This window comes from Oncorhynchus mykiss, chromosome 32 (assembly GCF_013265735.2).
Source record: "Oncorhynchus mykiss isolate Arlee chromosome 32, USDA_OmykA_1.1, whole genome shotgun sequence".
In the NCBI taxonomy this organism is placed as follows: domain Eukaryota; kingdom Metazoa; phylum Chordata; class Actinopteri; order Salmoniformes; family Salmonidae; genus Oncorhynchus; species Oncorhynchus mykiss.
The window spans coordinates 10,797,534-10,810,754 of NC_050572.1; the positions used below are offsets into that span (position 1 = coordinate 10,797,534).

Consider the following 13,221-nt stretch of genomic DNA (forward strand, 5'->3'; position numbering starts at 1 on the left):
GATACACACAACACAACACAACACACAGCCTGGTAAGATACACACAACACAACACAACACACAGCCTGGTAAGATACACACACCACAACACAACACACAGATACACTTTAAGTGAAAGTTGCAACATCTCCCCACTCCTCCACCCTCTCTCCCCGCTCCTCCCCGCTCCTCCACCATTCTCCCCTCTGTCTCTCTCCCCACTCCTCCACCACTCTCCCCTCTGTCTCTCTCCCCGCTCCTCCTCGCTCCTCCACCACTTTCCCCTCTGTCTCTCTCCCCGCTCCCCTTACCTCCCCCACCCTCCCTCTCTCCTCCCTCCTCTCCCCTTACCTCCCCCACCCTCCCTCTGTCCTCCCTCCTCTCCCCTTACCTCCCCCTCCCTCTGGCCTCCCTCCTATCCCCTTACCTCCCCCACCCTCCCTCTCTCCTCCCTCCTCTCCCCTTACCTCCCCCACCCTCCCTCTGTCCTCCCTCCTCTCCCCTTACCTCCCCCACCCTCCCTCTGTCCTCCCTCCTCTCCCCCTTCCTCCCCCACCCTCCCTCTGTCCTCCCTCCTCTCCCCTTACCTCCCCCACCCTCCCTCTCTCCTCCCTCCTCTCCCCTTACTTCCCCCACCCTCCCTCTGTCCTCCCTCCTCTCCCCCTTCCTCCCCCACCCTCCCTCTGTCCTCCCTCCTCTCCCCTTACCTCCCCCACCCTCCCTCTGTCCTTCCTCCTCTCCCCCTTCCTGCCCCACCCTCCCTCTGTCCTCCCTCCTCTCCCCTCCCTACTCCCCCCTGTATTCCCGAACCATCCCACTCCCGGTTTCCAAAGCCAAGTTTCCATGGCAACATTTATAAATATCAGAGTAGAACTTTAGTCTATTTGTCTGAGGATGAGCCAGATGTGTGTATCTGTGTGGACAGTGGGGACAGTGTGTCTGTGTGGACAGTGTATTTGTGTTAACAGTAAGGACTGTGTGTCTGTGTGGACAGTGTGTCTGTGTGGACAGTGTATCTGTGTGGACTGTGTGGACAGTGTATCTGTGTGGACTGTGTGTCTGTGTGGACAGTGTATCTGTGTGGACTGTGTGGACAGTGTATCTGTGTGGACAGTGTGTCTGTGTGGACAGTGTATCTGTGTGGACAGTGTATCTGTGTGGACAGTGTGTCTGTGTGGACAGTGTATCTGTGTGGACTGTGTGGACAGTGTGGACAGTATGTCTGTGTGGACAGTGTGGACAGTGTATCTGTGTTGACAGTGTGTCTGTGTGGACAGTGTGTCTGTGTGGACAGTGTGTCTGTGTGGACAGTGTGGAAAGTATGTCTGTGTGGACAGTGTGTCTGTGTGGACAGTGTGTCTGTGTGGACAGTGTGGACAGTGTGTCTGTGTGGACAGTGTGTCTGTGTGGGCAGTGTGTCTGTGTTGACAGTGTGGACAGTGTGGACAGTGTGGACAGTGTGAACAGTGTATCTGTGTTGACAGTGTGGACAGTGTGTCTGTGTGGACAGTGTGTCTGTGTGGACAGTGTGGACAGTGTGTCTGTGTGGACAGTGTGGACAGTGTATCTGTGTTGACAGTGTGGACAGTGTGTCTGTGTTGACAGTGTGGACAGTGTGTCTGTGTGGACAGTGTGGACAGTGTGGACAGTGTGGACAGTGTGGACAGTGTGAACAGTGTATCTGTGTTGACAGTGTGGACAGTGTGTCTGTGTGGACAGTGTGTCTGTGTGGACAGTGTGGACAGTGTGTCTGTGTGGACAGTGTGGACAGTGTATCTGTGTTGACAGTGTGGACAGTGTGTCTGTGTGGACAGTGTGGACAGTGTATCTGTGTTGACAGTGTGGACAGTGTGTCTGTGTGGACAGTGTGGACAGTGTGTCTGTGTGGACAGTGTGTCTGTGTGGACAGTGTGTCTGTGTGGACAGTGTGTCTGTGTGGACAGTGTGGACAGTGTGTCTGTGTGGACAGTGTGTCTGTGTGGACAGTGTGGACAGTGTGTCTGTGTGGACAGTGTGGACAGTGTATCTGTGTTGACAGTGTGGTACTTTGTTACTATTTCAGGGTCAAATATTGTTGTGTCCCTCTATACTACAATGTGTAGTACTCACAGCTGTGTGTGTTTGTCTGTGTGTCTCCAGAGTGTGTATCCAGAGGGCGGTACATGAGGATGTTTGTCAGTGTGTGTGTGTTGACATTCCTCTCTGGCCTGGTGATGATCGCTGTACTGGTGTTGCTGCTGCAGAGACAATCCCTGCCACAGGGTGGCGCCACTGACCCACAATACAACCCCACTGGCAAGGTAACATACTCCAATACTTTAAATACAACGCAGGAATACTCATGATACTGTAATACTTTATATACACACTGATATCATGACACAAAATGTAGACACAGAAGGCAGATGGTTGGAGTTTAAGATGTTTATTAATCCAAAAGGAGAAGGCCAGAGAATGGTCGTGGACAGGCCAAAGGTCAAAACCAGATCAGAGTCCAGCAGGTACAGAGCGACAGACAGGCTCGTGGTCAAGGGCAGGCAGACTGGTCAGGCAGGCAGGTACAGAGTCCAGAAACAGGCAAGGGTCAAAACCGGGAGGACTAGAATAAGGAGAATAGCAAATGCAGGAGCACGGGAAAAAACGCTGGTTGACTTGGAAACACACAAGACGAACTGGCACAGAGAGACAGGAAACACAGGGATAAATACACTGGTACAGAGAGACAGGAAACACAGGGATAAATACACTGGTACAGAGAGACAGGGACCACAGGGATAAATACACTGGTACAGAGAGACAGGAAACACAGGGATAAATACACTGGTACAGAGAGACAGGGACCACAGGGATAAATACACTGGTACAGAGAGACAGGAAACACAGGGATAAATACACTGGTACAGAGAGACAGGGACCACAGGGATAAATACACTGGCACAGAGAGACAGGAAACACAGGGATAAATACACTGGTACAGAGAGACAGGAAACACAGGGATAAATACACTGGTACAGAGAGACAGGGACCACAGGGATAAATACACTGGCACAGAGAGACAGGAAACACAGGGATAAATACACTGGTACAGAGAGACAGGAAACACAGGGATAAATACACTGGTACAGAGAGACAGGAAACACAGGGATAAACACACTGGTACAGAGAGACAGGAAACACAGGGATAAATACACTGGTACAGAGAGACAGGAAACACAGGGATAAATACACTGGCCCAGAGAGACAGGAAACACAGGGATAAATACACTGGTACAGAGAGACAGGAAACACAGGGATAAATACACTGGCCCAGAGAGACAGGAAACACAGGGATAAATACACTGGTACAGAGAGACAGGGACCACAGGGATAAATACACTGGTACAGAGAGACAGGGACCACAGGGATAAATACACTGGTACAGAGAGACAGGAAACACAGGGATAAATACACTGGCACAGAGAGACAGGAAACACAGGGATAAATACACTGGCCCAGAGAGACAGGAAACACAGGGATAAATACACTGGTACAGAGAGACAGGGACCACAGGGATAAATACACTGGCACAGAGAGACAGGAAACACAGGGATAAATACACTGGTACAGAGAGACAGGAAACACAGGGATAAATACACTGGCACAGAGAGACAGGGACCACAGGGATAAATACACTGGTACAGAGAGACAGGAAACACAGGGATAAATACACTGGCACAGAGAGACAGGAAACACAGGGATAAATACACTGGTACAGAGAGACAGGAAACACAGGGATAAATACACTGGTACAGAGAGACAGGGACCACAGGGATAAATACACTGGTACAGAGAGACAGGAAACACAGGGATAAATACACTGGTACAGAGAGACAGGAAACACAGGGATAAATACACTGGCACAGAGAGACAGGGACCACAGGGATAAATACACTGGTACAGAGAGACAGGAAACACAGGGATAAATACACTGGTACAGAGAGACAGGAAACACAGGGATAAATACACTGGTACAGAGAGACAGGGACCACAGGGATAAATACACTGGTACAGAGAGACAGGAAACACAGGGATAAATACACTGGTACAGAGAGACAGGAAACACAGGGATAAATACACTGGTACAGAGAGACAGGAAACACAGGGATAAATACACTGGTACAGAGACAGGAAACACAGGGATAAATACACTGGTACAGAGAGACAGGAAACACAGGGATAAATACACTGGTACAGAGAGACAGGGACCACAGGGATAAATACACTGGTACAGAGAGACAGGGACCACAGGGATAAATACACTGGCACCTGGAGGGGGTGGAGACGATCACAAGGACAGGTGAAACAGATCAGGGTGTGACACACAGGAACACACACGATACACCAATATATTATATACACATGAATACTCATGATACTGTAATAATTTATATACACACAGGAACACACACAATACTGTAATACTTTATATACACACAGGAACACACACGATACTGTAATACTTTATATACACAGAGGAACACACACAATACTGTAATACTTTATATACACACGGGAACACACACGATACTGTAATACTTTATATACACACGGGAACACACACAATACTGTAATACTTTATATACACACGGGAACACACACGATACTGTAATACTTTATATACACACGGGAACACACACAATACTGTAATACTTTATATACACACAGGAACACACGATACTGTAATAGTTTATATACACACAGGAACACATGATACTTTAATACTTTATATATACACACAGGAACACACGATACTGTAATACTTTATATACACACAGGAACACACACAATACTCTAATACTTTATATACACACGGGAACACACACGATACTGTAATACTTTATATACACACAGGAACACACGATACTGTAATACTTTAGATCAGCCGTACTCAACAGAAGAGCTCTGGATCCGGAGCCAGAACGGGATCAATACAGACAGCGTGTCCCAACAAATAAATAAATAGCAAATTACAAACTCAGTCAAGCATTGACGATTAGTATCATATGAACACACACGATACTGTAATACTTTATATACACACAGGAACACACATGACATGGTGTAGAATTGCAGGAAATTTGCTTCAAAACTGCAAAATGTCTCTCCGCCAACAAGACGAGTGTGAACAGTTTGAATAGTTTGGGGTCGCATCGGTTGCGAGGTGGGTGTTTGTTACTCAATCAATCAATCAATTAATCAAATGTATTTATATAGCCCTTCGTACATCAGGTGATATCTCAAAGTGCTGTACAGAAACCCAGCCTAAAACCCCAAACAGCAAACAATGCAGATGTAGACGCACGGTGGCTAGGAAAAACTCCCTAGAAAGGCAGGAACCTAGGAAGAAACCTAGAGAGGAACAAGACTCTGAGGGGTGGTTGTGCCGGGTGGAGATGATAAGAGTACATGGCCATTAAGGCCAGATTGTTCTTCAAGATGTTCAAACGTTCATAGATGACCAGCAGGGTCAAATAATAATCACAGTGCTTGTAGAGGGTGGAACAGGACAGTACCTCAGGAGTAGATGCATTCAGAGGTCGAGACATCAGGTGCTGTAACGAGAGAGGGAGAGAGAGAGAGTTGAAAACAGTAGGTCCGGGACAAGGTAGCACGCCCGGTAAACAAGTCAGGGTTCCATAGCCGCAGGCAGAACAGTTGAAACTGGAGTAGCAGCATGACCAGGTGAAATGGGGGCAGCCAGGAGTCATCAGGCCAGGAATGATCCTAGGGCTCAGGTCCTCTGGGAGGGGAGGGAGAGAGAATTAGAGGGAGCATACTTAAATTCACACAGGACACCAGATAAGACAGGATAATTATAACAGACAGACCCTAGCCCCCCCCCCCCCCCCCCCCCCCCCCCCCCCCCCCCCCCCCCCCTACTATTGCATCATAGATACTGGAGACTGAGACAGGGGTGGGTTGGGGGACACTGTGGCCCCATCTGACGATACCCCCGGACATGACCAACCAGGCAGAATGTATCCCCACCCACTTTGCCAAAGCACAGCTCCCACACCATTAGAGGGATATCAATTGACCACCAACTTACTACCCTGAGACAAGGCTGAGTATAGCTCACAAAGATCTCCTTCACGCACGAGTCAGAGGGGGCGCAAAACTGGACAGGAAGATCACGTCAGTGACTCAACCCACTCAAGTGACGCACCCCTCCTAGGGACGGCATGGAAGAGCTCTAGTAAGCCAGTGACTCAGTCCCTGTAATAGGGTTAGAGGCAGAAAATCCCAGAGGAGAGAGGGGAACCGGCCAGGAACAGACAGCAACGGCGATTCGTTGCTCTAGTGCCTTGCCGTTCACCTTCGCACCCCTGGGGCAGACGACACTCAGTCATAGGACCCATTGAAGAGATGAGTCTTCAGTAAAGACTTAAAAGTTGAGACCGAGTCTGCGTCTCTCACATGGATAGGCAGATCATTCCATAAAAATTTAGCTCTATAGGAGAAAGTCCTGTTTGCTTAGAAATTCTAGGGACAATAACGAAGCCTGCGTCTTGTGACCGTAGCGTACGTGTGGGTATGTACGGCAGGATCAAATCGGAGAGAAGGGTAGGAGCAAGCCCATGTAATGCTTTTAGGTTAGCAGTAAAACCTTGAAATCAGCCCTTGCCTTGACAGGAAGCCAGTGTAGAGAGGCTAGCACTGGAGTAATATGATCACATTTTTTGGTTCTAGTCAGGATTCTAGCAGCCGTATTTAGCACTAACTGAAGTTTATTTAGTGCTTTATCCGGGGAGCCGGAGAGTAGAGCATTGCAGTAGTCTAAACTAGAAGTAACAAAAGCATGGATTAGCTTTTCTTTTTGGACAAAAATATTCTGATTTTTGCAACATTACGAAGATGGAAAAAAGCTGTCCTTGAAACAGTCTTGATATGTTCGTCAAAAGAGAGATCAGGGTCCAGAGTAACGCCGAGGTCCTTCACAGTTTTATTTGAGACGACTGTACAACCATCAAGATTAATTGTCAGATCCAACAGCATATCTCTTTGTTTCTTGGGACCTAGAACTAGCATCTCTGTTTTGTCCGAGTTTAAAAGTAAAACATTGTTTTGTAGGCAATGTAGGCAATTTTGGGGCTTCACTGTGTTTCATCAAAATGTACAGCTGTGTGTCGTCCGCATAGCAGTGAAAGTTGACATTGTGTTTCCGAAAGACATCACCAAGAGGTAGAATATATAGTGAAAACAATAGTGGTCCTAAAACAGAACCTTGAGGAACGCTGAAATGTACAATTGATTTGTCAGAGAACAAACCATTCACAGAGACAAACTGATATCTTTCCGACAGATAAGATCTAAACCAGGCCAGAACTTGTCCGTGTAGACCAATTTAGGTTCCTAATCTCTACAAAATAATGTGGTGATCGATGGTATCAAAAGCAGCAATAAGGTCTAGGAGCACGAGGACAGATGTAGAACCTTGGTCCGACGCCATTAAAAGGTAATTTACCACCTTCACAAGTGCAGTCTCAGTGCTATGATGGGGTTTAAAACCAGACTGAAGCATTTCATATACATTATTTGTCTTCAGGAAGCCAGTGAGTTTTTCCCAAAAATATTTAGAGGAATGGGAGATTTGATATAGGCCGACAGATTTTTTTACATTTTCTGGGTCAAGGTTTGGCCACATTTAGTGAGTTTGGTACACATCCGGTGGATAGGGAGACATTTATTATGTTTAACGAAGGAGGGGCAACGACAGGAAGTAGCTCTTTCAGTAGTTTAGTTAGAATAGGGTCCAGTATGCAGCTTGAGGGTTTACTCTTTTCATGAATGTGTCAAGAGATACAGGATTGAAAACTTGAGTGTGTCCATTGATCCTAGTTCCTGGAAGTTCTGTGCAGACTCAGGACAACTGAACTTTGGAGAAATACGCAGGTTCAAAGAGGAGTCCGTAATTTGCTTTCTAATGAGCTTGATCTTTTCATCGAAGAAGTTCATGAATTCATCACTGCTGAAGTGAAGTGTTAAATTTAGCTTTGCTACAGTATCAAACATACATTTGGATTGTTCTTATTCTCCTCAATTAGGTTGGAAAAATAGGTTGATTCAGCAGCAGGGAGGTCTCTTCGATATTGCACAGTGCTGTCTTTGCAATCTAGTCGGAAGACTTCCAGTTTAGTGTAGTGCCATTTCCGTTCCAATTTTCTGGAAGCTTGCTTCAGGGCTCAGGTATTTTCTGTATACCAGGGAGCAAATTTCTTGTGACAAATGTTTTTTGTTTTTAGGGATGCGACTGCATCTAGGGTATTACGCAAGGTTAAATTGAGTTCCTCAGTTAGGTGGTAAACCGATTTTTGTACTCTGACGTCCTTGGGTAGGTGAAGAGAGTCTGGAAGGACATCTAGGAATCTTTGGGTTGTCCGAGAATTTATAGCATGGCTTTTGATGATCCTTGGTTGTGGTCTGAGCAGATTATTTGTTGCGATTGCAAATGTAATAAAATGGTGGTCCGATAGTCCAGGATTATGAGGAAAAACATTAAGATTTCTTAAAATTCAAACTAGATCCAGGATACGACTGTGACAATGAGTAGGTCCAGAGACATGTTATACAAAACCCACTGAGTCGATGAAGGCTCCGAAAGCTCTTTGGAGTGGGTCTGTGGACTTTTCCATGTGAATATTAAAGTCACCAAAAATGTGAATAATATCAGCCATGACTACAAGGTCCAATAGGAATTCAGAGAACTCAGTGAGGAACGCTGTCTACAACCCAGGAGGCCTGTAAACAGTAGCTTTAAAAATGTATGGAGTAGGCTGCATAGTTTACAGGACTAGAAGCGCAAAAGACGAAAACAGTATTTTTTTTGTAAATTGACATTTGCTGTCGTAAATGTTAGCAACACCTCCGCCTTTGCAGGATGCGCGGGGGATATGGTCACTAGTGTAGCCAGGAGGTGAGGCCTCATTTAACACAGTAAATTCATCAGGCTTGAGCCAGGTTTCAGTCAGTCCAATCACATCAAGATTATGATCAGTGATTAGTTCATTGACTATAATTGCCTTTGAAGTAAGGGATCTAACATTAAGTAGCCCTATTTTGAGATGTGAGATATCACAATCTCTTTCAATAATGACAGGAATGGAGGAGGCCTTTATTCTAGTGAGATTGCTAAGGAGAACACCGCCATGTTTAGTTTTGACCAACCTAGGTCGAGGCACAGACACGGTCTCAATGGGGATAGCTGAGCTGACTACACTGACTGTGCTAGTGGCAGACTCTACTAAGCTGGCAGGCTGGCTAACTACGCCGATAAATGACCATATCCATCTGGACCTTTGCCACCTAGGACATTTGTGTGACAGGACCTTGTCAAATAATATTTGAGCACCCCTGCTTTAGATACATACAGGAACATATGTGTTATGGCTTTACACCCCCTGCTATTGGACGGATTGTGGTGATGAAGCGGCTGAAATGCTGAGGAGGAACGTCGGCATCAAAATATAGAATAACTATCTTCAAAGTAATGACTCGGGACGTCGGGTTTGAAATGAAAGCTTCTTTTAGTAATAATGTTCACGTTACATTTCACAACTTTAGATTCTACAGAACAATGAAAGTAAGTTGCTAGCGAAAAGTCAGCATAATCACTTGTCACTTGCACATAACTGGCGTGTCTCTACTTCCTGTCGCAAGGCATTCTGGAACTTGCAGTCAAAAGCGTGATTTAATACTAACCAATACAACAAAATATGTATGTAGGTAGTTCTCTCAATCTCCAACACACAAACTCTAATAAAATTACATATAGAATTTGTAAATTACATATGTAATATGTAACTGTAAAGAAAATATATTTAGATACAGCTCAATGAATTAACTTAAACATTAGGGGATACATAAGGGGATATTGGGATACATAATAAACCCCAGGAAGAGTAGCTGCTGCCTTGGCAGGAACTAATGGGGATCCATAATAGACCCCAGGAAGAGTAGCTGTTGCCTTGGCAGGAACTAATGGGGATCCATAATAAACCCCAGGAAGAGTAGCTGCTGCCTTGGCAGGAACTAATGGGGATCCATAATAAACCCCAGGAAGAGTAGCTGCTGCCTTGGCAGGAACTAATGGGGATCCATAATAGACCCCAGGAAGAGTAGCTGTTGCCTTGGCAACAGGAACTAATGGGGATCCATAATAGATACAAATAGAACCTAGACATGTGTGTGTGTTTCTGACTACCTGTGTATGTTGTATCATTAGGACCAGTCCTACATCCCAACCACCAATGAGAAGACCACATCCTACTGGAGGAACTGCCCCCTGGACCCTGACCAGCCAATGGAGATGTATATCACCATTCCAAAGATGCCTATGGGTGAACCCTGGCAGTGAAGTTGTCTGGGGTTGAAGTTCAGAGGTTGAAGTGGGCCGGTGCTGACCGGTACAGAGAAGCAGCATGTCTAATGTTCTACTGCTTATAGAATACTGACTCTGAAATATGAAATCCTTTAACAGTTCAATTACAGTGAGTACAGTGATCTTTTTGAGTCCACTTCAATCACTGGTTACAGGTTAGGGGAAGGATAGTACAAATCTGAACAGGGCAACAAATAAGAGTCTTTTTTTTTCTGTGGCTCTATGGACTGGCAGCCATTGAAAGGTACATCGATCATTGATGTATTTAAAAATGCTAATTATGCTTTTATCACCGTGAACACTACAGGGTTACAATTTACTGGATCTCTCTCATCACGGCTCAACCTAGGTGTCCTGCGCTAGCCTCCCACCTAGTGGTCGGTGGTGGAATGACACACAGCAGAATGTATGGACAGATGGATGAGTGACTGAATGGTGGCTCTCACACACTTTATTTTGTGTGTGTGAGTTTGTGTACCTGACATAACTGGAGTTTTTAGAGGACAGGTAGCCTCAAATGGTTGTCACTGTACAGAATGCATCTAGTTTTAATATTTGAAGCAAGCATTAGTTTATTAAATAGGCATTAGATTTGAGATTTGAGCTAGCATCATAGTGTTGCGTCAGACTACTGAGAATTAATTGGCTCCTGAACTCTTAGGGAGGAGCTGATTAACTCCTGAACTATGGGGTGACTGCTGATTGGCTCCTGAACCACTGGGAAGGCTCCTGATTGGCTCCTGTAGTGGGAAGGTTCATGATTGGCACCTGAACGTTCCATTTCTATCTGCATGAATTCCAGAACTATGAAGGATAATTAATAATACATTTTTTTAGGTTTTCTGTTTTTCTCTACATCTGATGTCTGATGTTTACGGCATAAGTTGATAATTTATTTAGTCAAGAACTTTATTATTATTTATTATGATTTATTTCCAATTGTTTTTTTGTGTTGTTTTTGTTGTTGTATGTTTGTATGGCTATAATATTACAGGACTGTAGCTCTGTTAAATTAATCTGCAATAATAACAACTGGAAGACACATTACGTCAAACACTTTCAAAGACTGGTAGCCATCGTCTCACGTCACGAAGCTTGACTACTCCCGTCTGCACTGCGTAGTTCATGGCAACGCATCTGTCGGGAAGACAATGAAGAGTACCTGTAGAAGGTCTTTGTTACACGTTCATAACCCTCATTCATAAGCAGCACTTAAGAATTTTGTCAACACAACTTATGTCATGTCGATCATTTCTGCGTGAGGGACATCACCGTCTTTGTCCAGTAAAATGGAACCATAGCAATACTCCCGAAAGTTCAAACTCGTAAATCTAAATGGAGCCTATTTGAACTCAGCCTGCTAACTGGGCATTATGTTTGTATATTAACAGCACTTTTCTGTATATTTTCTGTAATGTCATGTGATTAAGAGTTCCTGTAACATGATTAAACGTGTCAGATTTCTACTGATATGTGTTACACCATTCTGATTCTTTATAAACTCAGGTGTGTTATTTGGCTCATTAGTGAAGTATCCAGTGATTGAGTTCATTAGTGAAATACACAAACATTATGAACACTTGCTCTTTCCATGACATAGCTTTCACCTGGTCAGTCTATGTTCCCTTATTGATGTCCCTTGTTAAATCCACTTCAATCAGTGTAGATGAAGGGGAGGAGACAGGTTAAAGAAGGATTTTTAAGCCTTGAGACAATTGAGACATGATTGTGTATGTGTGCCTTTCAGAGGGTGAATGGGCAAGACTAAATATTTAAGTACCTTTTAACAGGGTATGTATGGTATTAAGTGCCTGGCGCACAGGTTTGAGTGTATCAAGAACTGCAATGCTGCTGGGTTTTTCCACGCTCAACAGTTTCCTGTGGTCCACCACCCAAAGGACATCCAGCCAACTTGACACAACAGTGGGGAACCATTGGAGTCAACATGGGCCAGTATCCCTGTGGAACGCTTTTGACACCTTGTGGAGTCCATGCCCCGATGAATTGAGGCTGTTCTGAGGACAACTCAATATTAGGAAAGTGTTCCTAATGTTTTGTACCCTCGGTGCACGTACCCCCCCCAGATGTACTGTAATATTTTACAAGATAAAGTTGATGCACAGCAATGAAACAGGAAAACGTTGTCTTTTCTATTCCTATATAGTTTGTGTTTTTTTCCTCTACACACACACACACACACACACACACACACACACACACACACACACACACACACACACACACACACACACACACACACACACACACACACACACACACACACACACACACACACACACACACACACCCAGCTACGCCTGGACACGCACACTCACACAGACAGACACAACCAGCCACGCCTCTGGCCTGCCGTCGTTGCCTAGCAACCCCCTCAGAGGGGCTGTGCAGAGGAGGTTGGGCTTCCGAGGTAATTACAGAGTACACACCAGCCAACATGTTTCTAGGGCACCGCAGGTGTGTGTGTAGAGAGAGGACAATTTGAAAATACAAGTCTCCGTGACGATCATCACAAGCTTAGACTAGACTTCACTACTACCACATTCACAACACGACTGAGATTTTATTTCATTAGATTTTATTAGGATCCCTATTAGCCGACGCCAATGGTGACAGATAGACTTACTGGGGGCCGACACGTAACCAAAAACACATTACAGACAAAATAATGTACAATTTACATACATTGAATAACATTAACATGTAGTGTGTTTGCATCTATCAGTTACACATACCTGTCAGTACATACACACAACAGGTGACATGAAGAGAGATAGGGAAGGGAGGGGAGAGAGATAGGGAAGGGA

General features: G+C 45.0%; 1 protein-coding gene across 1 annotated transcript in view; it reads left to right on the plus strand.

The window, feature by feature from the left end:
• The window catches only part of LOC110489377 (integrin beta-8-like), a 50,349-nt gene extending 38,483 nt beyond the window's left edge, over positions 1-11,866 (plus strand). The window contains exons 15-16 of the mRNA XM_036971572.1: positions 2,119-2,279; positions 10,241-11,866. Of these exons, the coding sequence (XP_036827467.1) occupies positions 2,119-2,279; positions 10,241-10,372 (293 nt within the window). The 3' untranslated portion in view covers positions 10,373-11,866. The remainder of the gene's footprint in view (positions 1-2,118; positions 2,280-10,240) is intronic.
• Positions 11,867-13,221: the final 1,355 nt, after the last annotated feature.